General features: G+C 44.3%; 1 protein-coding gene across 2 annotated transcripts in view; it reads left to right on the forward strand.

The window, feature by feature from the left end:
• HMG20A (high mobility group 20A) overlaps positions 1-27,956 on the forward strand; it is a 260,812-nt gene that overhangs the window by 169,925 nt on the left and 62,931 nt on the right. For both annotated transcript variants that reach the window (XM_078685079.1, XM_078685078.1), the window contains one exon: positions 15,847-15,979. In XM_078685079.1, the coding sequence (XP_078541205.1) occupies positions 15,847-15,979 (133 nt within the window). The remainder of the gene's footprint in view (positions 1-15,846; positions 15,980-27,956) is intronic.

Here is a 27,956-nt window from a genome sequence, read left to right on the forward strand (position 1 = left end):
TGATTAACATGACCTGCTAACTGCAAGTAGTAAAACAAATGCAAAGCGTTATTATATTAGATTGAAGCTAGTAGTGTTCAGAATTTTATTTTAAGGAATTGTTTCAAATATTTGCTGTTACAAAATTCTCTAACAACGGGATTGGGCATGCTGTCCAATGCCACAGGCATTCAGTTCTTGAATTGAAAGTGTAGCGGCAGCCACCTCCTAAATGGGTTTGAATTGATCTTTATGTTAACTTCATTTTTTAGTTAACTTCATTTGTTTAGAAAGCTGATGGTTCTAGGCCAATGATTCTTAACATGTGGTCTGGGGACCTCTGGAGGTCTGCTAAGTCTACTCCTGGGGTATGCGACTGCTTAGAAAATTAAATGTTTATAGCAGATTAATAAAGCATATGTGACTAAAGTAGCAAAAAATACTTGAAGGCTAAAACTAAGTTGGTATCCTCAGATTGTTTCGTGGGAGCAGCGTAAGTGTATCAAATAGAATATAATATGGGAGATGGGTCGGCTCAATTAAATCTGAAAAGCACCAACTTTCCCATTAAAATGTCCTTTTTTTATAGTTTGTGAATTAAATAAATAAAATATTTCAGCATTTGTGTATTTGTTTGATGAACTCTTGTTTCTGTATCTTTGTGTATTGTTTTGCGGTCGAATCATTAAAAAAGCTTAGTTTGGGGTCCTCAGGTTCCAATAATAGTTCAGGGGGTCCCCGGATTCAAGTAGTGGTTAAGTGAGTGTCCACTGATTTGAAAAGGTCGAGAACCACTGTTCAAGGCCTTCTCTCATTATATATGTAATAGTATGTTTTCTCTGTATTCATTGTGCTTTTTCAAATAGTGAAATATTTGATATGTTTACATTTTAGTATTTTATTTTGCCTCATAGGAAACTGCTTGTAGCCCTTTCAGTTTGCTGGTTTAAAGAAGGGGAGCCACAGGCATGCTTTTTGATGACTCTACACCACTTGATTCTCTAATATCTTCTAGGACAACATTTAGTTTTTAAGACCTTTTGTGCTTCAATCCGCCATATTAGATATTAGAAAGGGTCTTGAAGGCTTGAAGGCTTGGTCTAAAAAAGTCGTATTTAGTAGTATACTTATAAGAGGCAGTAAAGCTTCCATTGGCCCTGAAACCTGTGTGCATCACCCATATCATATTTTGTTTCCTTAAGAAGAAACACATCTCTATTGTCTATGGGTGCTTTTAGAATCCCATTCCCTCAGCACTTTGCAGAAAGACTGTTGGGCCCCTTCTAGGGTAGGAGGTTCAGGCTTGATACCTTGGTGGGTTGCCTTTACCCATTATCCCCCCTCCCCCACTCCCCAAACAAATATAATTCCTGGTGTCTAGTGGGGTTTCTCTCACCCATAGGATGGCGGGGTCAGACTGGGAGTCTGCCCCAGTGAGGGCTGAAAAGACTACGTTGGGCCATTATGAGGGGGACACACGGCCTGATGCCTGGGCGAACTACCCCACCCCTTCTTTATTTATTTCTAACCCCATTCCATGATGTCTAGAGGGCTTTCTCTGTACGGGAGAGGGAGGGGGATAGTTTGGTGTTACCCCTCCCAAAACCACCCCTCAGAGGGGCCAGAAAGATTGGTGAGCCTATTGTGGAGAGGGGAACACTCCCTATGCCTGAGCAGACTGCCAACCCTTTCTTATTTTGACCATTTTTCCTTGGTGTTAGTGGGCCTTCCTCTCTCCCAACCAAGGACGAAGTTAGAAAAAAGATCCCCAAACCCTCTGTATTTTCTATTTGCCTGACTTTGACAATGAAAGAGTGCCACTTCTGCCTAAAAATATCTAAGGCACTGTACAATCATAACTACTCTCTGAATCTTTTGCTGAAACTCCATAGCAAAGTTTCGAGCTTAGAAGACTCCTGCTCAGGTGCTCTCTTTTGTGAAAGATGGGTATACTGTAAAGCTCAAACCATTTCCTCCTATAGTGCCTTCTAATCTGCCCAACCGTTTCAACCTGGATCTTCTTAGAAAGGAAGTAAGAACTCCTAAAAAGAAAATCTCAATAAATAGAGTTCCAGAGTATATAGAAGAACAAAGACCTATGTTCAAGGTATGTTTAGGCCAATAAGAGCGTACAAGCAGAATTCGGATCCCTTCTGGTTTGAATAACAATTAGATGAAAAAAAGCTCTGATCTTCCCCAGATGCAGCAAGACTAGATGTGCTAAATATAAATTCAAGTTCTGTACATTTATGTCTGAATTTAACACAAATCGAAAGTTCCTGAGGTGCTATGTTCACAGAGTGTTACGATGGGAATGTCCACTGCATGGTATCCGGGTGTATATCCCTGCCATTAGTGCCTAAAATGTTTATGTTAGGTATCCTGACTGTCACTTTTTTTCTCTGGCATCACACTTATCAAAGCGTGTGTGCAGATTTCTACTCATGTCTCCAAGTGAGGTCCTGCACTTATCTCTTGACCTGAAGAATTGCCGATGCATGGCCAATATTGCTGGCAGTGAACTGTTTTCCCTATTGTGGGTATAGTTCATAAAGCAGTGGTGGAAGCTACCGCAGTTAAGAGATTTCAAGGTTTGTCCAGGCCTTTTTATCTTTATGGCTCGAGTTGAGGCCTGCTGGCTCCTGGTTAAAGTTCCGCTGTGTGTACCCAGGCACTTGCCCTGACATCTAATGTGCATGCCAAGCGTGTGTAGGGAGTGTAAGACATTTATGGTGTATGAGTGAGAGAAGTAATGGAGACCAGTGGCATCCTTTTCCTGTAGTTGGAGGGAGGAGTCCCAGACACTGAGGCAAGGCGGATTGGAGACAAGGCTACCTTTAGAAATTTCATTGGGACATTTGTTTAGCAGGGAGCTGCTGGTTAGATTTTCTGGGTATTTCCATTTTGTGAATGGTAGACTTGAGGGTGGGACTCCAGACTCTGTTGTGAGAGGTGAAGATGTTTATAGGTGCCCTGCCCTTTTGTCTGTCCCTGATTACTCCTGCATTTGGGCTGGTGAAAGGTGCAGAAACCTCAAATCTCTTTGTGTCTCTGTCAAGGATTCTCCAGGTTGGAGACAGCCCCAGTGCTACCTGCTGTGAGGAGCTTCACACTACACCATATGTGATCTCAAAGATTTTTCGAAAGGCCAAAAAATGTGGTCTGTGGTGTGACCGAGGGCATTTTTGGGGGAATGGGGGTGTGAGGATTAAGATGTGGAGGGGGAGTTGGCGGTTAGTTGTGCGTAAGGGAAGAAAAGCATATATACATCTATTGCCTGAATCACACAATGTGAAACCAGAAAACGTGGGATTCATTCCGGCTTCGGCACTTTACCAAATTGTGTGGTCCTAGGCAATTGTTTGATTTTGCTTTCCCTTCTTTAGGTCGAGCCTAGACGCAAGCAATGCGAAACATTGCTTAGTCTGCGAAGACATCTATTGTCACCCGTTTCCGGGAATGTGGACACTAGAGGGTGCACGAGCGCAGATTTCTCCTCGTGGGCGCGCACCGCGCCGTGCTCCTCTCGTGCCTCATATTCCCATGCGTAAACACACACACAGCCAGCCCTCACCCCCCTGCACACACACACAGGCGCGTGCACACATACACACGCTGCCGCCCTCCCCTGCACACACAGACACGCAGACACGCAGGCTCACAGAGGTCTATGGGGCGAGAGGTCGCAGCCCTGCCCTTGCGTTCATTAAAACTTAACCAAGATGTGGTTCTTCCCTGGTCTCACCTGTGACCGCGGATCCCCGCCTCAGCTGCTCCCCTCCCCGGCCGCCTGTCACCTGGGCTGCCCGTCTCAGCGCGTCTCCTCCCGGCCCCTGTCCGGTCCTGGGTTCTTATCCAGCTCCAGCATCGCCTGACTGTCGGGCATATCCAGACTCAAAGTTCATTGGCCCGCTCCAACTCCACTGACCAATCCAATCGCACGTTTTCTAGGACCGCCCCACACGCCACAGATCATCCAATTACCTCGTAGAACCACAGTCGACGTTGGTGTGCACCTTGCCCAGTATGTTTGCGTTTCACGTCTCGGTTTTAATTTGTTGTGGTTCGCACCGTTATTAGTAGTATCTCGTAGGCTGTACACAGGTGGTTAAAATGGAGTGCAGATAAGGGGGTGGTGGGGTCTTGGTGGAACCTTCTGCTGAAGTCATCCAAAAATCCATCGCCAGGCGAAGGTCTTTCGTTGCAGCTGTTTCTAAATTTCGGAAGAGGCGACTGACTCTAAGATGGCTGCCACGTTCGACACTTCTCATACCATGGCAGGAAAGCCAGGCAATGAGGCCGTGAATACCACGACTGTTGTTTCGGGAAGGTTCCGCGTATTCGGAGTGCCAAAGTTCAGCGTTAATTTTATGGTTAATACATTTGGTAATGCCATTAAACACTTCCACCGGGACACCATGACGCTGGCCTGTGAAGAGCCTATCGGAGGCAGCGTACGTGCCCCAGAGAGCCAATCAGCTCTCTAACCATCAGACAGGGCGTAGACATAGAACGGCTGTGATTCCCCATGCCCCGACCTAGGGCAGCAGTGGAGGCTGTAGATGGTGAGTACGGCGGGGGCACAGAGTCACAGCCGCCAGCAGTGCCCCACCGGGGGCCCGGAGTGTGGGCGGCCGCAGGCTCCGGAGCGCCCCCTCCCCCAGGCACAGGAGCTCGTGGAGAGGGGCCCCTCTGACTGACAGACCTCTCTCATGGGTCCTGTGGCACCCATAGAGCAGCAGACCCCCCTCTTTATTTTATTTTTTATTTAATGCGATTTTCTATAGCGCGAACATTACCCGAATGTGTCAGGGCGCTTTACAAAAGAACCAGTAGCGTTACATAAGGACTTTGGATTGCATGAGTTCCATAAGAGATACAAACAGAAAAAAATTGCAAATGTACTAGGTGAAAAGTCACTCTAAAGAACAGACAGCTGTGACCCCCAAAGTTTCCAAGACAGCCTTGAGTCAGGGCTGTCACCACTCCCAGAGAAGAATATGGGCCCCTTGTTCACCTTCCAAGATTCTGCCAATATTCCAACTCCCTTCACATCACATTATTACTTACTACATTTTCGGACGGGACACCATTTATTTCAAGTGGATGCAGTTTCTGGTGTTCTGATCATCTTGCTCCTGCTCATTCCCCCCGTCCATCCATCCATTCGTCCATGCATCCATCCACTCACTTATCCATTCATCATCCATCCACTCACTGATCGATCCATTCATCCATTCAACGTTCCATCCACTGACGGATCCATCTATCCCCTCACTGATCCATCCATCCACTCACTGATCCCCACTGACAGATCCATCTATCCCCTCACTGATCCATCCATCCATCCATCCATCCATCCATCCATCCACTCACGGATCCATCCATCCACTCACGGATCCATCCATCCACTCACGGATCCATCCATCCACTCACGGATCCATCCATCCACTCACGGATCCATCCATCCACTCACGGATCCATCCATCCACTCACGGATCCATCCATCCACTCACGGATCCATCCATCCACTCACGGATCCATCCATCCACTCACGGATCCATCCATCCACTCACGGATCCATCCATCCATCCATCCACTCACTGATCCATCCATCCATCCATCCACTCACTGATCCATCCATCCACTCACTGATCCATCCATCCACTCACTGATCCATCCATCCACTCACTGATCCATCCATCCATCCATACATCCACTCACGGATCCATCCTTCCACTCACGGATCCTTCCACTGAACGCCACAGCACCACTAAACGCCACAGCACCACTGAATGCCACAACACCACTGGATGCCACAGCACCACTGGATGCCACAGCACCACTGGATGCCACAGCACCACTGGATGCCACAGCACCACTGGATGCCACAGCACCACTGAATGCCACAGCACCACTGAATGCCACAGCACCACTGAATGCCACAGCACCACTGAATGCCACAGCACCACTGAATGCCACAGCACCACTGAATGCCACAGCACCACTGAATGCCACAGCACCACTGAACGTCACAGCACCACTGAACGTCACAGCACCACTCAACGCAACAGCATCACTCAACGCTGAACGTCACAGCACCACTGAACGTCACAGCACCACTCAACGCAACAGCATCACTCAACGCCTCAGCACCACGCCACAGCATCACTCCACGCCACGGCATCACGCCACGGCATCACTCCACGCCACAGCACCACTCAACGCCACAGCACCACTCAACGCCCCAGCACCACTCAACGCCTCAGTACTACTCAACGCCCCAGCACCACTCAACGCCCCAGTACCACAGCATCACTCAGCACCACAGCATCACTCGGCACCACAGCATCACTCAATGCTACAGCATCACTCAGCACCACTCAACGCCACAGCACCACTCAACGCCACAGCATCACTTGGCACCACTTAACACCACAGCATCACTCAGCACCACTAAACGCCACAGCATCGCTCAGCACCACTGAACGCCACAGCATCACTCTGTGCAACAATTCAATTCAACAACTGGTTCAAATATGTTCTCTCAATGTTTCAAGCTTTATTACAAATGTCACCCAAAAAATGTTAATATTTCACTTCTGTTCTTGGATTTTCGTCACAATAAAATACAATTAACATAATCTTCCCAAAAGTTATTTACAAAAGTTTAAGCTATTGCCATTATAAATTACAATAACTTTTATTTAAGTATTAATTATTCAAAAAAATAAAAGCCATTGTTATTTGTAAAATCAAAACATCTAAGTCATGTAAATACAATGTCACATTTGCGAAAGTTAAAACTATTGGCATTGTAAATGACAAAGCTATTAATTTCGCTATTTTCAAAACCAACACAGAAATAAAATATTTGTCATTTACAATACCAATAGCTCAAACTTTCCTAATGCGAGACCTATTGCATTGCAAATGCTTGTTTTTCTTTGTGATCACATATAAGAGGACCTTGAAAAACCTGACTTAAGGTTGTGCACTCTGCCAAACTTCCTCCAGTGTTTGATGTAATTAGCTATAATGTTGTTCCTGTACAGTAGGAGCCCAGGCGACCCAAAGAGTGCACACAATAACTGACTTCGGTCTTAATTCACTATTGGCATTGTTTTCAGGGTGGGGGGTGGTGGGGTGGGGGATGAATAATGTTTCTAAATTCATGTTTGAAAACTATCCCTTTAAAAAAATACTTCCCAATGCACTTATATAATCTGATGTACTAGGATGAAATGGTTTTGCATGTTAATCAAATACACTTTTGTGAATTTTGAAGCAGCTTTATCATATTTATACACTTTTGGTGCAAGATGTCTTTAAAAATGAAGGTGTTCCTGAAGTTATGCGGGGCAAGACTTCCTAGTTAATGTCTTTCTCTAGCATCAATTAACTTTTAAATAAATGCCTGCCTGTTTATTTAACACCTTTTTAGGGCTCACTGCGAACAGCGCGCGAAAGCGCGCTCTCGCAGAGAGCACTATAGCTGTCGGATCAGCCAACAAACGAGGGGCGACAGGAGATGGCCACACGCACATTAAGACGCATGGCAGAGTCGGATTCCGACGCGCGCCTTGGGATTGGGTCGCGCGCGTCAGAATCCGACTCTGTCATGCTTCTTAATGGTGCGCGTGGCCAGCTCTTGTCTACACGTCGCGCGGCTCTTAGGTTTCGGTTTTGGTTTCCCGCGGCTCTTAGCTCGTCTCTTGTCTGTCATTTCTACGGCGCCGCATCGTTTACTAGTCGCTCAGCCTAGGCTGCCCCTCATCTGGAGGTAATACAAGCGGGGAATGAAAAAAACAGATAGGGTGGTGAGAGAGAGCAAACAACGATAGTGATGGGAGAAGCAAATGGGTCTTAGGGAACAGGGAAAGCATCAACAGGGGTGGCTGATAGGCCGAGCAGCGACGCCGGGGCAACAACATGGGGAGGGGGGCTGGGCAAGCAGTGATGGAGGGTACATGGAAGCTACAACAGGGCAGGGGATGGGCGAGGCAGGGCAAACAGTTAAGCGGCAATAGAGAAGGAGGGATGGGACAAGCGATTACGATGGGGCAACAATGCAAGAAGGGGTGGGGCAAGCAAGCCCAGAGAGACTGGGGCCAAACAGCACGAAGCATGGGGAGGAGGGGAGGAAGGGGCAGAGAACACAGTAAACAGCAAGAGGGAGGGTGGGTGGGCGAAGAAGGATGGTAGAGAGAGAGCCTCCAAGAATATGCACTCGACTGGAGTGCTGAAAGAAAAAAAAGTAAGTAACCTGGCACCAAAAGCACAAGCAGTGAAAGCACACTCACTGACCATGCAAGCAGTACTTGGGCTGTGTCAAATTCTCAAGGAGCGTTAATCCCCTGCCAATGGGGATGATATTGAAACCCTGTGAATTGCGAGGAGGCGCCGGGCGGAAGCAGCATTCTGACCGAGATGCCTGAACACAAACGTAGCTTCTTAGTGCGCATGGAACCCACTCATGAACACAAACAGCAAAAATTGAGAGGCACGGCAAGAAAGACATGCAGTGCCAAGAGGCTGATAGTCAGCGCTGCTGCAACAGCATACCAAAACTATCACACTACGAAGTGTACATTTCGAGGTAATTCGTTTACACTTTCATTTAAAAAAAAAAAAAAACACACAGGAACTTAGTCTTGGTCTGTTATATAATAGTCAGTAAAAACAGTTTCCGTTTCTGTATGTGCTTTTACCTCCCGAACAGCATACTCTCAGCCTCTTTCAGATTAAATGCCATCGGGACGAAATTGAGATGGTTTTAGTACCTGACATCTTTTTCTTCGCTTGTTTAATGAGGAGATAAACCCTTATCCCAGTTGCATAAAGGTTGCTTCTAAACCAGCATGGGTCAGATGCAGTAGGAAAGAAATATCCTAGCTGTCAGTATACAAAAAATGTGGATCATGCTTTTTACACCATGCCCACTAAGAAGCTACATAGATATTTTATCTATCTTACACGTGTGAGATAGAGCAGGGAGTGAATTTATACTTGATTAATAAATACGATCTAGTGACAATGATTTATTCAGAAAGTAAAGTTGTAATGTGTGTGTGTGTATCCATCCATCTATCCCTCCCTCCCTCCCTTGCAACATGCAGAGCTGGGTATTGGGGAGGGGAATGTGGCCCGGCTTATAAAGTAGTTGGCGTTTTTAGGGAAAGGGAAAACTGTGATTAGAATATGAATGGGGTCCAGGAGAGGGGGAGAATGGTGGATTACATCTTAATTGCTTTAACCATGGGCACTGACATATGTTTTCACGCCCTCCTCCAAAGCAGCACCCTCTCACCCTCACACACCCTCACTCACCCACCATCACTCACCCACCATCACTCACCCTCACCCACCATCACTCACCCTCACCCACCCTCACTCATCCTCATTCACACACCCTCACCCTCATAACCCCTCACCCACCCTCACTCACACCCCATCACCCTCACACCCCATCACCCTCACACCCCATCAACCTCACACACCCTCACACCCCTTCACCCTCACACCCCTTCACCCTCACACACGCTCACTCACCCACGCTCACTCACCCTCACACACCCTCACTCGCCCTTACAGCCTCACACCCCTCACCCTCACAACCCTCACACCCTCACCCTCACACACCACATCACTCAGGAACACCACCGCATCACTCAGAGACACCACCACATCACTCAGAGATACCACTCGGGGGCACCACCACATCACTCAGGGACACCACCACATCACTCGGGGACACCACCACATCAGCTAACCATCCACAAACAATGTTTATGTACCAATTGCAAATTAAAAAAAAAATTAATGCAAAGCATTGTCATTTACAATGCCAGTAACTCAAACTTTAATGCTGCGAGACCTATTGCATTGTAAATGCTTGTTAATGTTAGTGCTGAGTCGAATAAACAGCTGTGCTGCTGTTTGCTAGGGGGCTGCATATAAAGGTCAGGAGGGCCGAATGCGCCCTGGACCGTACTCTGCGTATAACTGCTCCACACAAGGGTTGTGTTTGAAAAACAGCTTGAGAAAGAAACTTGAATGGAGAATCACGCCAAACCGCTCTACAGTTGACAGTGGATCCATGTCACCTTTCTAGAAGTTGATTATGAAAGTGGGACCCATAACACCCTACTTTGATCCAGTTCCATGCCCTTTAAACCAAGGAAGTGCTCCACAGAGTTCTCAAAATGCTGCTGTGCAACCAGGGCTGATGTCTGTCTGCCAGTTTCTGAGAGGTTAAGGATAATCACCCGAACCGAAGAACCTGTGGATCTGCCCGGAAGTGCTGTGTCTCATTTGAGACCATGGTCATCGAGCTGCCTTACAGTCATAGTGTACTTTTATCATGCTTATTTAACCTAATGCCTTTGTATGGTTATCCATCCATTTGTCTTTAGTCTTCCTTATTTAAAAAGAGGAAAGATTTCATATTTAAACAAGTGTATTTTCTTTCTTTGAACCCTAATTGAATCAACAAAATAAAATATCTGGTTATTAGGATAGGGCCTAGTGATATTTAGTATGTATTAACAATTCCACAGTTATTATACCTTCATAAAAGAGGAGCCTCAAAATCAAAACAATGACCTTACGGATAACTCTCACACATGACAGACTGGTTCAAGTGACAGTGTTTGCTATGTTTACCAAAATACCATCAGTGGATTAATCTTATCATGTGTGATGCACATTCGATTGATAATAGTTTTCTCACTTTTTCTTTTCCTCTTCTTTATCTTTCTGAAAATTTATAAATAATTCAACAAAAATGGGTATGTTGTTAGATATACCTCTATGTATTTCAAAGTATGCCAGAGAATGCCCATTGCTGTGTATACAAACAGCAATTTTTGTGCATCAACAATGCAATGTTTTGATAAATCACTTAAAGCGAATAAATGGTTTAAACATAGTATTCTAAAAACGTTTTTTGAACAAGAGATTTCTCTAGTTAAATAGTGTTCTAGGATTCCGCAGAGATGCAGGTATGCAGTGCACATAGATTCAACAAAGATTCTTATGATGGAGAACCAAAATAAAAAAAAAAATACTAACTTCTTGCTGTTTTTAATTTTCTAGGCACAGAATGCTTTTTTTTTTAACCCCACAGATTATCTGACTCTTTATTTTTGCTTCAATTTGATAGTGCTTATATTTCTATTGATCTTTCAACGGCTTTTTTTACATTCCACAGCATTTTCCTCCTCTAGGAAAATGGAAATGTGGCTTTAGCTCTGTTTGCCAATTCTTTCCTTTTTCTAGAACAGTCATAACCAACATTTTCTGATTATAAAAAGCATTGACTTTGGTTTGCTCCTATCTGCTCAAACCCTTAACTGCTGAGGCTTTTTCACCCAGTGCTTTTTAAACCCAAGCTCTTTTTTGGCTATTCGGGGTGCTTTGTGCTTACGCGTTCATAACTTCTTTTCTTCATAAGATACCCATGCCAAATTTGCATCTTGTTTTACAGCATCCTGCAGATTCTAAAGATATCCAGGGTTCATGGATTACCTGGAGGGGATTGAGAAAATAGCAAAAAATATAGCTAAATTGTGGGGTTTTTAGGGAAAATTGGAAAAAAGTGTTGCACAAAAAGGTGTCTGCCTCCCTCCATCCCAAAATGACATCAGTGAAATATTTGCTATACTAAAATCATCTTCTTTTCAGCTTCCACGAACATGCAGAGCTGTATCAAAAAACACTTATGTACCACAGTTTTTAAGAAGTAGCCCATTTTTCCTAATCTTTGAACTTTCAACCTACTTCCAGTTTGTGGTGGAAACAGTTGTGAAATTCATCTTATGGATGATGCTGGAAAGCTATCTGTTTCTGAAAAGTAGACAAAAAAATCGGAATTCCGCATTGGGTAATTTGTATAGATCCTTCAAGGTTTCCCCAAAGAAGCTGTCGTAAAAAAATGTTTTTAAAATGAAAACAGATCAGGGAAGAAATAACCGTTTGTGAGATTGTTCTCATCTGTTACATCTTTTCACATTGGCCGAATTATAAAAGCAGTTCATTGGAACGTCCGCTACACGCTCTTGGTCACGAGGACCTATCTGATTGTTGGTTCTCCAAGTACCTGAGGTACCCATGTGCTGCAGCTTGCAATGGTTTTCCATTGTATCGATTAATTCATTTAGTAAAATATAAAAAATGGGTATGGAGGGAACGTATGTATTTCTGAAATGTCACCTGATGCAGTGGTTATGTGTACATCTCTGCATTTGCAGGTACCCATACTAGCATGTGATGCATAAGGTATTTTTCCAAATGTCTTCTTTCATTCATACTGACTTATATTAGGAAGCCACAGATGCAAAGAAATCCAATTTGTATTAACACATTTCGACTATTTTGTGTTTCCATTAGTCTCCTGTTAAAAATGGCGTCTCACTTGTGTGAGTGGGCCTTGCGCCGGTGAAGGGAAAAGGCCTACAATGCAGCATTGACACCATAACATATTCCACCCTATACGGACCCTTTTCTGCCATGTTGGTGTCCAGCGAAGTTTGTGCCTCAGTTCAGCTGCTACCCAGGGAAACCTACCAAACCGTCACATTTCGTAATATTAGACACCCAGGAGAGTCCAGGGTGGCATATCCTTTGTGTCTCTCACCATATTTACCCAGAAGCCCTTATAGACCTCACTTGTGTTGCTTGCTAGGCCTATCACCTGTGACACAATCCACCTCAAAAAGCGACCTGGGGCCTCATAGTTCAAATAGTTGCCGGTTTTGAGCCGCATCCTACCATGCACAGATATTTCTGAAAATTAGATACCGCGAGGGAGGGGGGTGATGGGGGGGTGTTCAAGGTAGTGTGTCCAGGGTAGTGTAACATCTGTGGGTTGGGTTTAATTAGGTGTTCTTACCCAGAAGCCCGTTTAAACCTCAAACTACCTTAAAGCACCGGTTTTCCTCACATTTCTATGAGGGACTGTTGTGGAAGCTGTTGGCTTCCACAAATGTTATACCATGCTTTGTTCTCCCCTGTCTCAAGATACAATTTTAACTTTACTTGTTTGCGTGGGCCGAACCCACGTAACAGGAAAAAGCCCAAAACGCAATAAGGAAACATGAGCATTTTGTACTGAAAAGAAACAATTTTTTTGCAAATTGGTTAGCTGTAGTGTTTGGTCCCTCACTCAGCCTGCACGTAGGAAATCCTACCTAACCTGTACATTTCTGAAAATTAGACACCCGGAAAGATTCCAGTGTGGCATGACCTGTGGGGCTCTTGCGAGGTTATTTTACATAGAAGCCATTTTAAATGTCAAACTTTGCCTAAAAGCACGCCTTTTCCTCAAATTTCTGTGATTGAAAGTTCTGGAGTGGGGAGATCCTCCCTGTATCCATCAGCAGAGCTCCTACGCTGTTCCAATTTATTAAAGAATTGAACACACGCATCTTTAAAGAACACTGAATCACGATGCATTAAAAGTCCACAAACTAATCACCTTTCCTATCACTCTTTGACTTTTTTCTTTACTTTTACCCTATTGAGCGCACTGCTGCCTTTTGGCTAAGCTTGTGCTATAGAAATACCAGATGTATACATGCGTGCATACATATATATATATATATATATAGATACACTTAAAATGTTTTAAACAAGGGTGAAATGGAAGCTGAGTCATAGATGTTCTGGGCCCTCTTATTTGGCCATGCTCTTTCCATTTAAAGAGAAAAAGACTCCCTACAACGTTGGAGTGTCCCAAAAGAAAGCCTTCATTAACTCTCTACCTTACAAACATAACAGGAACGTAGTCCATTTCTTGTCTCAAAATCCATCTTCATCTCGGAGCTTAGTTTGGGAGCCCGGTTGTAGTGAATAGCATGCTGTAACTGCTGACTTATGGTATGTTGCACTAAAATATAATATTAGTGACACAGTAGGGCCTAAAGCGGACTGTACAAAAGAGCACTCTATAGTGGCGGTTCTTTTGAATGAAAAATACACTTAACAGAAAAGTGCAAAGTACGTATATGACGGAAATTATTTTACCCTTTCTGCAGTGCCTTCAGAACGGCTGTAGCATATTCATTAGAAGCTCCCTAGGACCTCTTCAGAAAAGGCTATCTGTAATAACCAGCTGGGCTCCACTTGTTGTGCCCATATTTGGTTTTCTGTTTAAAGGTGTGTGACTGTTGATGTCTTGCTGGAGAGCAGCCCCTGGGCTGTGGCATGGGTTCCATAGACCAACCTCTCCTTTTCCGTCTTTGGTTGTATGCAGTACTTAACATCATCAAAATCATGCCGAGATGTTGGTTCTGAACGTAGGGACGTACTGAAGTCTACTTACAAAATGTTTCCCTTTGAGATCAATGTAAAAAGGGTCCAATGGGATTTTTGATCATTTAAAAGGTGATGAGTAGAATTTTAACAGCGTCATTGCCGTACTGGGTGTGTTGTAGTAATGTTTTTGTTTGTGCAGACTCTATTCATTGACATGTAAGCAGAGCTGTAAAAACAGAAGTGTTAATGAGAAAATATAGTCTGTGCTGCAGTGAAAAAATGTGATTAGAACAGGTTTGTAATAGATACTTGCAGTATTCAAGTACCACCCCTTGCTGCCCAGTTAATTTTTAACCCAATTCAAACTTTTTATTTAAATTCACAACCAAACGTCTCAGTCAGGATAGCATTTGGGACACTGAACTCCTCAGGAATTATTATTATACTTATCATGGGTCTGTTAAAGATAACTCTGGAACAGGTCAAATGTCAAAGGTTCTTATATAGCGCCTTATCACCGAAAGGTCTCAAGGCGCTTGCTTTGGGAACCCGTCCTGGCTTATCCCTGTGAGATAACTCCTACTGGGCATCCCCAAGGTGAAAGCCAGGCATCCCGCCGCGGGGGGCCGTAGTGGAGATTAAGCAAGCTATTGCCCAGAGTTGCATAGTATGAACCCGTGGTTTGAGTAGGCACCGAAGCGAGAATTATCGAGTCCGTGGACATTTGGGCTCAAGACCCTGCCGCGTCGGGAATTGAACCCTGTTCCCGGGTCTGACCTCTGCTTCAGGGTCTGCCTCCTCTAACCAGTGAGCCACACTGTCAGTAAAATTTTCCCATTGGGCACATCAAGTTATAGATACAATATTTAGATCTTCCGCTCACGGGTTAGCATTGTTTATATTGATGTTTTTTCTTTTGTTCCATGCTTTGTATGCTAGTTACCATTTGCAACATTTACATCCATTATCATATTTGTGGTTTATAGTTGGCAAGACTGGTGAATACGAACAACAAAGATTGTTCAGATTCAAAATCTTGCATACCTTTAACTGTGCATCTCAATAGCATTTAGTACCGGTCTTCTATATTTAATTCATTCTTTGAAGACCTCATGCACAAATCATTAAGAGTTGTGCTATTACTTCACAAGAAAGTTAGGGACAGGTCTTAAGCATAGATAGTGCACAGGTGGGTTAATCTTAGGGATCCAGACATTGAGCGTGTAAATTAGGAAGGGAGGACAGCTTAGCCAAGTTTGAGACCCAGTGCAGAAATAGGCTTAATACGCTTTTACTTGTATACTTTATCAGTTGTCTTGCTGTTGACAAATAATATAGATCGTGCCATCTCAGAAAACTGGTATCCGATGCTTTATGGCAGACAATCAATGTTTTATAATACTGCACCCAGATTCTTTTGAGTTCACTGTCACAGCCGTTGTGTTAGATTTCTAATAGGGAAGAGAATTACAGAAAAGCAAGGTGTTCATTTCGCTCAAAGAGTGATGTGTAGTGCAATTTCGAAGATCGAGGCAGCAGATTTTTGGTGAAAGTTATTGTTGAAAAGAATATTAATCTGTCTCTAACAGTAAGTTCCTTCTCTGGTTGCAGCGTTATCTGGATGAAGCAGAGCGGGACAAAGAGCGCTATATGAAGGAACTGAAACAGTACCAGAAAACGGAGGCCTACAAGACTTTCAGCAGGAAAGCACAGGACCGACAGAAAGGCAGACAACACAGGCAAGGTGAGGACTGAGTGAATGAAGGTATTTCTAAAGTGTGTGGCTACTATGATGAGTGTCACGTCGCTGTATGGGAAATGAGAGTCAGAAGTTTAGGTGAGAACTCATTAAAGAGGGATAAACCAAGTCTCAAGTTGCTTTCTGAGCAATTGTTCATTGTTTGCTTGACGTAGTTCAACAGGCAGTTTATTCCAGGCTTGAGGGCCCCAAAGAGAAAATGATCTGCCTCCGGAGTTTACTTTACAATAAACATTATGAATTACATTTTACAATGAGGGACTAGATGATTTTGGGAAGAAGCATAAATCTTTGAGTAACAAAGGCTAGGACAGGTTAAAGAGTCAGAATGGTACACATGGGCTCTTGCATATTAAGTAAAAATAATGTTTTCCGCATTTTCTTGAAGGATAAAAGGTTTGGTTGAGTGTTTTTATGCCAAAGGGAGTGAGTTCCACTGCTGGTCCAGTGAAGGTTTGGGTCTAGACTAGTGAAATTTAGAATTTTGGAATTTCCAGTAGTAAAGTCTCTTTCTCCAGTATTCGTGTGTCTTTCCTAGATTCACATGCTTGAATAATTCCCCGTCATCGAAGTGGGAGTCCCACGGTACATAAAATAGTAGTAAGAAACATATATACATAATATATATATATAAATATACAGAAATATATATAATTATAAATATCCAATAATATGTATATTTAAAAATAGAGCATTGTAAAAGTACTATAGAACAGCATAGCCCATAGAAAGTATTGAGGGAGAGCTCACTTTAGTAATATATCTATGTCATTATAATGGTCCACATTCCAGCCAATCAGACTATAGCACCCTCTAGAACCTTCTCCTCAGAAGGTCAAGCCCTCAGATTTTCTACCACACGTCGTGTGAAGGGAGTCTCCCTGAGCTCTGCTCAGTTTCTTCTTCAAACCTTCAGAACTTCAGGAATATGTCTTCTTCTTCAAAAAAGTCTTTGTTCAGACCGTGTTCTGCCTGTGGAATACTTCTCCTTTTCTTCAGTTTTCAAAGGACGCTGTTGTACTATGTACGTACCCTAAGTTTATACCAAAGGTTCCATCAGACTTCCACCTTAATGAACCTGTACTACTCAAGACTTTCTTCCCTAACCCTCAGTCTCCCGCTGAGGGTACTCTTGATTCGCTAGACCTGAAGCGATGCCTCAAGTTCTACATCCAGCTCACTGCTGCATTCAGAAAGTCAGACCAGCTTTTTGTGGCCTATGGGCGGATGCGCAAGGGACATCCGGTCACCAAACAGACCATCACTCGCTGGATTTCTTCGGCCATCTCCTTCTGCCATCAGCGGCCTGGCAAGCCTCTTTCTGCTCCGGTGCGAGCACACTTGACGAGAGCAGTAGCATCCTCTACCGCCCTGTTTGCTGGAGTGCCTCTGCATCAGATCTGAAGGGCAGCAACATGGTCCAGTAGGCACATGTTTACGAGGCACTACTGTCTAGAGACGGCTAACGCCACGGACACTGCAGTGGGTCAAGCGGTGCTACGAAATCTCTTCAAAAAAGGTGAGCCTCTGCTGCTTCCCGCCTCCTGTCATAAAAGGTTATTCTTGTGCTTTAATGCGATGTTGCCAATATGCATATTATGATTGCATTTTCATTATTGCCTTTTATGACTATTGTGGTTATGGCTTACTGCTTTCTGTTCTTATTCAAGCATGTGAATCTATGAAAGACACACGAATACTGGAGAAGAACAAAAGTTACTTACCTGTAAACTGTGGTTCTCCGGTATTTGTGTCTTTCATAGATTCCCATGCGACCCACCCTTCCTCCCCTCAGAGGCTCTCTTCTCCTCTTACACTTTTTGGTCACTCTTGTGCTACGAAAATCTGAGGGCTTGAGCTTCTGAGGAGAAGGTTCTAGAGGGTGCTATAGCCTGATTGGCTGGAATGTGGACCATTATAATGATATAGATATGTTACTAAAGTGAGCTCTCCCTCAATACTTTCTATTGGCTATGCTGTACTATGGTACTTTTACAAAGTTCTATTTTTAAATATACATATTATTGGATATTTATAAATATACATATTTCTGTATATTTATATATATATTTTATGTATATATGTTTCTTACTACTATTTTATATACCGTGGGACTCCCACTTTGACGACGGGGAATTATTCAAGCATGTGAATCTATGAAAGACACAAATACTGGAGAACCACAGTTTACAGGTAAGTAACTTTTGTTCTTTCTCCTCAGTCTACTAGAGATTTGTCAGTGGTTACGTAAGGGTGTCTTGTAAGTAAGATAGTCAGTGTTAAACTTAATCCTACAAGTTTACAATATAATCCTAATAATAAGCCTGCTACAAAATCTTTATTTAAAATAGTCTGCATTCAAAGAGTAAACATAAAAAATGGCAGTGTGCGTCTAAGAAGCCTACAGTTCCTCTGTATCCCATCATGACCCACAGGTGACAGTTAGGTCAGTTAATATTTACACCTCCTTCAGTTTGTATCTTGGAGCACTGAGCTCTCCTTTTTTTAAACTAAAATAGCAAGAAAAATCATTTAAAAACAGTTTCTAGCCACGTATTCTTTATAGTCGACGGTGTCTGCTATACCGGCAACCTTTTTTCTAAAACAAAATATTTTTTTGTTCTGTCACAAATGCCTTCACTCTTTGTGAAGTGCCCTTCCTGTGGGAAGAAGGCGCCCTAGACTGACCCTAATACATGGTCAGTGCGCTGCTCGATGTCAGATGCACACCCGGCACTCGACACCCATATCACAGTCAGGTAGGCATTGCTCATTGATATCGAAACACTCTTCAAAGCCATCGAGGTCAATGTCAACAATGCAGCATACATAGATGTCGAAAACCCACTTGAAGGCGAGACATGCTACACAGTTGAGACAGCTGGTGCTGGCCAAGTCAACAGCGTCGAGAACGCAGTCGACAACGACATTGTGGCATACAGATACCACCCATGCAACATCAGAGAGAAACGCTTGGCGTAGACACACAAGGATGTGGCAGAACAACCTCTAATATAATCTGCAGAGGCACACATTGTTGGAGTGACCTTAACTGCACCTCAAACACCCTCTAGGTCTTGTTCACAGTCCCCAGGCTACATCTCACCAAGTTGGGGGAAAACCGTGAAGAAAACGACGCAGCCTGCAACATTTGATTCTGAATATTCTTAGGCATACTCTCCATCTAGGCCTTGCACTCCGTCTTCCAAGAGAACATCACCAGAGTTCTCACCAAGTACGGTATCAGTTCCTCCTACAGCTACCAGTGCTACACCATGTAGGAGTGTGCCTTTACCACATCCAAGGTCTGGTAGCCCTCTGCATCTCCTCTTTAGATCTCAAACAAGGTCCAAAACCAGATCCAGGTATGCAAGATTATGAACTTGCACAAATTCTACCTACCAGGCACAGACTCAGGACACCATCTTGATCTACATCTTCCAGGTCATCAGTTAGAGACTACTCCCCTACCCTTTCCAACACACCAACAGCAAGAGTGTCACCAGTGTATGACCTATTGACATTCAGTGAGGTTCTGAAGACCAGTGCGATAAAGCTAAACATAGACATCCCTACGCAACCTACAACATCTTCTGTGATCTACGAAACGTTGCATCACGTCCACTCTTGCCTCTTGTACATGGTCTTATGAAACCAGCAAGTGCAGTTGCTCCTAACGACAGCAGCTTTAAGGTCCGCACCATCGCAGATCCTGAAGAAGTATAAAGCTCCTGATCAGGACCCATTGTTTCTTATGGCTGACCCATTCCAGATTTGGTTATTGTGGCAGCTGCACGTAATCACATTCTGCTGCATCTTCTTCATCCTTGGTACCACCGGACAAGGAAAGCCCACAGATAGACACACCGAGGAAGAAAATGTGCGGCAAATTGGCATCCTTCTTGAAGGTGGCTAGTGCATTGGCTCTACACGGATGATATGACAAATCCCTCTGGGACTCACTGTCAAAATTCACTGAAAAGCTGTCTAAAGAAGACAGGCAAGATTTCCTAGAGGTTCTCAATGAAGGCGGTTAGTCTCAAATCAGATCATAAGCCCAGCTGCAGATGAGTCAGATCTGTCCGCCCACGGATGTGCACATGGTATATGTACAAGGAAATCTACCTGGCTACGGTTCACAAGTTTAAAACCTTGAGGCTCAACACTGCCTGATGGACCTCCCATTCTCTAGCAAAACTCATGCGAATGAAGAGATGTCCAGAATGAAGACCTAGCTAGACACACTCAAGGCTATAGGCCTAGTGAAGAAAAATGAGTTCTGTAGTCGTTAGAGACCCTACAATAAGAGGTTCTTCCAGCATAGGGTTCAAGCCACTCACTGGCAGCAACACCAGTAACAGGCAAGATCACACTACCATCCTCGTTGGCCATCCAGAGGAAAACTTCCTTCAAAGCAATGAAGTGTTACTTCCCTCTTCTCTGTTCCTCGCTCCAGTGGGGAGGGAAGTATTGCCAATCACTTGGAAGAGTAAAAATCCATCACGAATGAGAGATGGGTCTTGAATATTGTGCAAAATGGCTATTCTCTCCGACGGTCCCACGGGCAAAAACATCCCGGTACCAGCTAGACCTCTTGAAGTCGGAAGTCAACACCTTGCTACAAAAAGAGGCAATAGAGGAGGTTCCATGCCATCTAAGGCAATCTAATCCAGTTACTTTCAAGTAAAAAAAGAAGTACTAAAGCAAGGGTTTATACCCATCGTAGACCTCCGAGTACTCAACAAGCACATCTACTGAGATAAATTCAGAATGCTGGCTCTGCACCAAATCTACCCACATTTGCAGCAAGGAGATTGACCTTCAGGATGCATGTTTCCATATCCCGATCACAAATTCCTCCTTTCAAGTTGGTATCTTGGCACTACCAATACAAGGTAATCCAATATATGGCCTCAGATCAGCCCCAAGAACATTCTCAAAGTGCATGGTCTTGCTCGCAGCATTCTAAAGGAGACAGAAGAGCATTGTAAATCCTTATCTCAATGACTGGCTGATTAAAAAAAAAAATTCTCTCCATCTCAAACAAAAGAGCATTTTCTCATGTGTGTAAAAACTCTCTCACGCCTGGGTCTTCCAATCAACCTTGCAAATCAGCAGTCGCCCAACATGACCACACAATCTTTGACTCTAATTACTTTCTTAGGTTGAAAAAACCTAGCTCAGCCTTTCCCCCAAATACCTGGAAGCCAAACTGACCAAAGCTCCAGGTTTGATAGACAAGGCCTTTCTAGCTTCACACCATCAGCATACTTCCTCTGAGAAATTACCCATCTCAACTTTACAGGTACTAGAGCCCTCTCCTTTATAGAACCCACCCATCCAAGGTCCAGCCTTGAGGAGAGTGAAAGGAGATGAACCAGTGGCCGCATTAGTTATGGTGCGAACTGCCCATAGTAAATCCTTCATTTCCTTGCCCCAAATCTGATCCTCTGGCGATAGATAACTGGGTGTTGTCCTTAATGACCCTTTTACACCTCTCAACACGGCCATTACTGCGAGGGCGGTACAAAGACGTTTTGGTGCGTGTAATACCATAATGAGACAAAAATTGTTCAAACTCTTCAGAAGTAAATTGAACTCCATTGTCCGTCACAATCTCATCCTGCGCACCGTCTCTCATCAATACCGTTTGCAGGAATCCAGTAACCACAGAAGAATCGTCTGATCTCACTAGTTCTACCTCAGGCCACTTTGAGAAATAATCAATAAGTACAATTCCATACCTACAACTCTCCTTCACCACATTAATGGGTCCAGTAATGTCAATTCCCAATTTGGACCAGACCCTGCCAGGAATAGATACAGCCTCTGCCGGACTAGGCACAGTGACTTGTCACTGATGTCACATGCAATGCATTCCCTCACAAAATGATCTACCTCCTTGTTCAAACCTGTCCTCCAAATCTTTCTCCAATCCTTCTTTTCATTGCTCTTGTCCCTACATGGCCTTCATGTGCTAGTTCTAGTACCTTACCACGTAACACACTGGCACCATCAAAGTATCACCTCATCTAGGCAATCTGTCCACAACATTTAATTCTGAAAAAACATGCCTGTAAGCGTCAACATGCACAGAAGACTTGCCCTTGTTCCAGTCTCTGTGAATGAGATTTCTGATATTCAGCAAATCTTTGTCTCCCTCCAGATCTGATCTCCACTCAACCTCTGAAATTCACCCATCTGTAATCCTAGCTGTGGCACCCACTATGTCAAAATCAATATATGTGTCAATTGACTGATCCATGCCTGTAATCACCTGTAATCACCGGAGCAGCATTTGGAGAGCTGAGGAGCTGAGGAGGGAGCCGAGGGAGCCTGCTGTCGTTTGCCTGCTTCTTGTCTGCTTCTGCCGCCACAGCTCGCCGGACCCGCTTCGCGGGTCCCGCTTCGCGGCTAGGAGCGGTTTCCTGGCACTTGGAAGGGGCTTTCTAGTGGAATTTAAAACCGGCAGGGCTGCGAGTGTGTAGCGGTGGACTCCAAGCTCCAGGAGTCCCCGCGCGCCTGTGTCCACCTGGGCTGCTCTCCCTGCCGGCTCCGCCCCTAGAGACCAATTAGCCAGCAACAAAAGGGAAGCATCATCCCCGCTGCGCGGGAGCGCGCGGGAGGGCGCCGGGAGAAGCCCGGGACAAGGGCGGGACCGTTTGTGGCCGTTCGTGACCCGGAGTGACCGGACCGGGCTACCCCTCTAACCTGTGCGAGTCTCCTTCTTCAAGGACTATGGCTGGCAGAGACAATAGGATCAAATCCTCCTTAACTGGTAGCCTGTCAACCGCTGGAGGTATGGAGAAATTCCTCATAAGGGCTAATAATATTATAGATAAGGAGATAGTCATGCTGGAAAAGCGTTTGTCAACTGAACTTACCTCTCTGAAACGCTCATCCTTAGGACCCCTTGCTAACGCTAAAACGCCCAATAGAAATAGCGACCAGTCTGCTATTACGGATACAATATCCCCGCCTAGAGAAGATCCCGGCTCCATGGCTACCTTGGTCACCACAACTGACATTGTGGCCGACCTTAACTGTGTCCCCATAAGCAATAATGTCTCCCTCTTATCCCACCTTGATGTGAGCACTTCAGAGAATAAGAGCCAAGGGGAAAGACAGGGTGCTGTGAGGAAACGGAAAAGAGTGTATAACAAGAAAGAAACTAAAATGGGAAGAGCTGTAAAATCTGCTAAAGTGCGGGAGGTGCTACCCAAGACCACTATTAACCCCCCTGACGCCCACCTCCCGAATAGAGAAATATCTATGGAATGGGCCGTGGCCATATTTAAATCAATTATATCCCCATTAGAGGCTAAACTGGATAGGCTTTGCTCCAGAATATCTAATGTAGAGAAAACATCTGCCTCCATTTTAGCCACCCTTGGTAACCTCCAGAGCCAACATATTCCTCCAACCATTATAACTCCCCTGATTACCGCCCCTCCCAACTCGCACTCGAATCAAGCAAATATCCCCCCGCTGAATATCAATATACCAACCCATATTCTCCCTCAGTCTAATAATCCAACAACCGATAATGTGGCGAGCCAACCACCAAGCCAACCCAATCCACCAGCCCATACGGTTGAGGGAAACCAGGGAGCACCGAGTGAGGTATACAATACCCCTAGACCTAGATGGCCTGATCTTCCACCGGAGGCTAATCGGCTTACTGTCATTCTAGCCGGAGTTCCACCACTAGAAACAGGGGAATCGGAAACCTTTAGCTCCCTGAAAAATAAAATAATAAAATGGCTCAACTGGAATAGACCACTCCCGGGCCACTTACACAATGAAATCATTATGGCCAGGAGGGTTTCCTGGATAGGCAAGACCCCTACAAACATCAATGGGGACTGCCTAACCGTTAGTTTCAGAGACCCCCGCACAGTATCTCACATATGTGCGGGTTTTAATAGATCCTTTGATTCAACCATCCAGACCCTCCCTGTTTCCTATTTCTTTCCACCAACTGATATCCGTTACCAGCCGAGAAGAGGGGATTGGACCGTTGTGGAACGGAGGCATAGGCAACGAGCATATGATGCTGGACCACCTAGACAACCTCAATACGCACCCCAATTCCACCCCTTCACGGATCATAACCGTTTTGGTTGTTTGGATGGCCTAGAGGGAGTCGACTGACTACACCCTGTCTCTTCCTCCTCTGTCTCCCCCTCCTTGGAGCAGACCCATGTCCTAGTTAATATTGATGTTTTACATACGGTTCATTTACCTACCCTCATCCCAGCTATCCCCACCAAACTGGCCCAGATTCCACCTGTTACAATCCCTACTTTACAATGCTCGGTACCCATTCCCACCACTCCTACCCCAGCTACCTCCACTGAACCGGACCTGATCCCACCAGATACGACCCATACTACACCTTTTATCCCAACTACCCACTTTGATACAGTACAGGACCAAAGGCTAAAGGGATTTTTATTGGCGAGCTGGAACATTGCTGGGTGGCGGCAAAAAGTCTCAGCCTTGGGTTGGAGGGAACATATTGTGGATTTTGACATCTTATGTCTGCAAGAAACGTGGTCAGTGGAAGATATTGTTTACGATGGTTTTGTTTCATACAACTGTAATGCGGTAGAATCTGTAATGGGGAGGGCCAAAGGGGGTTTACTGATTTTATTGTCTGTACACCTCCCCATACATGTAAGGAAAAGTCACATAGTGGGATCCCATTCGCAAATTCTGGAATTATTAGTAGGCAGGGACAGAAATCTATTGTTGATTAATCATTACAATAACACCTTTGACCCTTCTAGTACCACTGTAGTAGACGAACTCGAATCTGTTCTGGACTCCATTTTCTGTAATTCGGCTGTATCGTATGACATTGTTTGGGGGGGAGATTTTAACATCAGAAGTTGCCCCCTCTCATATTCAACTACATGTGGTTACGATGGTGAAAATGGGGAGAATTTACTACACTTTTTACACTCTCCATATGGCACCTCCCTTAACAACCTGATGTTGAAACTTGATGTAATCATCCACCAACATGCCCCTGACAATGAGGGTAACCTGCCGCCAACCTTCACGGGGAGAAACACAACCTCTATTATTGATTTTTTGATCATCTCCAACCGTGTAGCTCCCCATTGTTCGGTCCCACAGATCTTAGACCTCGGTCTGAGTGACCATAATGCTCTTACTTTGATCCTATACTGTGAGCATCATAGGGATGTATTTTCCGGTAGGGTTGTTGACGACATTATCCCATGCAGACCAAATGGGACCCGCATCAAGTGGTGTGGGGAAAAGGCAGAGAATCTACATTGTAGGGTGGTGAAAGCTGGTCTAAATACGCTACTTAGCTGCCTTGATACGGAAGCCTCCCCAGACCAATCTGTAAATAATTTTGAGAAGTTGGGCGCCATAATTAAGCAAACCCTCACAACAAGGAAGGCTAAAACTAGACTGGATACACAGGGTTGGTTCAACCAAGCATGTACAAGGGCACTAAAAGCCCTTAAACTTGCCCTCTCCACAACCCCGAGAGACAGGGAAGCGGTTACATCTCTGAGGGCTAATTATAAAAATGAGCTCAAAATCAGGAAACAAGAACTAAGAGAAATAGCCTGGGAAGACCTGAGCAAAGCGGCAGCTCTCCGGGACAGCAAACTATTTTGGAGTACCATCAACAGTCCCTTCCTGCAAAAAGAGGAATTCCCTGTCCTCACTGCCCAAGTTAGCGAAGATGGTTGGGTGTCCCACTTCTCAGGGATCTTTGATCCCACTGGAGAGCCCAATGACATTTTTAATTCTATCTGTATTATCCCAGTTCAAACTCCGAGAATTACGATCCATGAGGTGGATATGGCAATAATGAATAGTAAAGGGGGAAAGGCTCCAGGCCCAGATGGGGTACCAATCGACATATACAAATTTGATCCAGCTCTCTGGAGCCCATTATTGACCATAGCTTTTAATGCTGCTATGGATAACAGGACTCCCTCTACTTGGGGTGAATCCATTATTATCCCAATTTATAAGAAGGGGGATAGAGGAGAGGCAAAAAACTACCGCCCTATCTCCCTTCTGGATTCCTCACTAAAAATCTTGAGTAGGGTCCTGTTAGTACGTTTGGAAGATTGGGCCTTAGACAACCATATTCTTGCCCCATCCCAATATGGCTTCAGAAAGGGCCTTGGTACGATTGAACAATGTATCAACTTGAACCTTTTAATTGGGAAGTATACCAAGGCCAAGCCGGGATCATTATTTTTGTGTTTCGCAGATCTTTCAAGCGCCTTCGATCTGGTCGATCATGCCCTGTTATGGACAACTTTATTGGGTATGGGAGCCCCTCCTGATATTATTCATTTTTTAGCTACACTTTACTCAAATTTATCTGCCCAAATCCGCTATGGACCAGAGGGGGAGTGCACCCGAAAGATTAGTGTAAGATCTGGCATCCGGCAGGGATGTGTATTGGCCCCGTTGCTTTTTTCACTCTTCATTAACTCGGTTGAGCAAGAATTAAAGCAAATCCATGCCGATGCCCCACAAGCAGGAGGCACCCCTATCCCGGTACTACTCTATGCCGACGATACGGTTTTATTGTCCAGGACACCTATAGGCCTTCAAAAACTGATGGACGGGTTCTATGATTTTATACAGAGAAGGAAACTTAAAATCAATAATTCCAAAACGTTTGTCATGGTGTGTGGGAAAAAGCTGAAACTTTTTAAACCCTTCTGTTTTAAGGAAAACCATATTGAAATTGTTACCAATTTTTGTTATTTGGGTGTTACTTTTAATGACAGAGGATCGTGGGCCCCAGAGGAGATTAATGTCAAAGCAAGAATGGGGAAAGCCTCCGTAGGCGTCTTCCGCTTTGCCTCTAAAGTAGGAAGCCGCCGTATTGCTGATATGCTGACTATATATAACCACAGATGTACCTCGATAGCATTGTATGGTTCGGGGGTGTGGGGACACTGCAATGCCAGGGCCCTGCAAACTGAAGAAAACAAGTTCATCAAACGGTTGCTTTGTCTTCCCTCCTCGGCATCTACTGTTTTAACTCATTTGGAACTAGATTTGGATTACCTGTCAGATCTTACCGGACTAAGGCCATTGCTGGTATGGAAATCCATTTTTACCAAGACGGAAACTGCCTTTACCAAAGACATCATCAAGGACTGCTTACTCTTGGATAAAGTTTTAAGTATACCATGGTTAAAATATGTAGTTGCGACTGTCAAGGACTTGTTTGACATGGACTTATGTAATGACCCCACCTGTCTGAACTTAGTTAGTAAACAGGAACTAAAAAATGTCTATCTTAGGGCGAAATCGGATGTGCGAAGGTATGCTACCAGAGAATATTCCACACATATTTTTCACTTCTCATTGAAAGATGATAGTTGTGGTATTCCTATGTACCTCAATGTTATTCACAGACAGTCTCACCAGTTTGTCCTCTCAAGATTGAGACTAGGTATAGTTCATAATCTGGTTGCCTTCCCAACAACGAAATCTCATCCAGTAACTCCTTGTCCATGTGACGGTTTTACCAAACAAAGCACATCGCACTTTTTACTAACATGTCCTTTGTATAAAGCGCAGCGCATTTGCTACCTCAAGCCTATGTTTCTTAAATATTCCATGTATACTACAGGTAACGCTATGAGGCTTCTCTTCTCACTCTCAAGCCCTGATATATGTTTTTTTACTGCCACTTTTATTTTGAAATCTATTAGAGCTAGACTTAGTATGGTTTTCGTGTAAATTTATGTGCAGCAACCCGCACACCTTGCGACAAGGTTATCCCTGTATATTTTTTTATGAATCATGTATATGTAATGTTTTTTAACTGTACACTTTTATGATGTTTTTTAAACATTCGAATAAAGTTATAAACTGAACTGACTGATCCAGTCTAAAAAGTACACTACTTAGGGCCACACTGGATATAGTTCGCAAGAGTGTA

Source organism: Lissotriton helveticus, chromosome 3_2 (assembly GCF_964261635.1).
Source record: "Lissotriton helveticus chromosome 3_2, aLisHel1.1, whole genome shotgun sequence".
Lineage (NCBI taxonomy): Eukaryota > Metazoa > Chordata > Amphibia > Caudata > Salamandridae > Lissotriton > Lissotriton helveticus.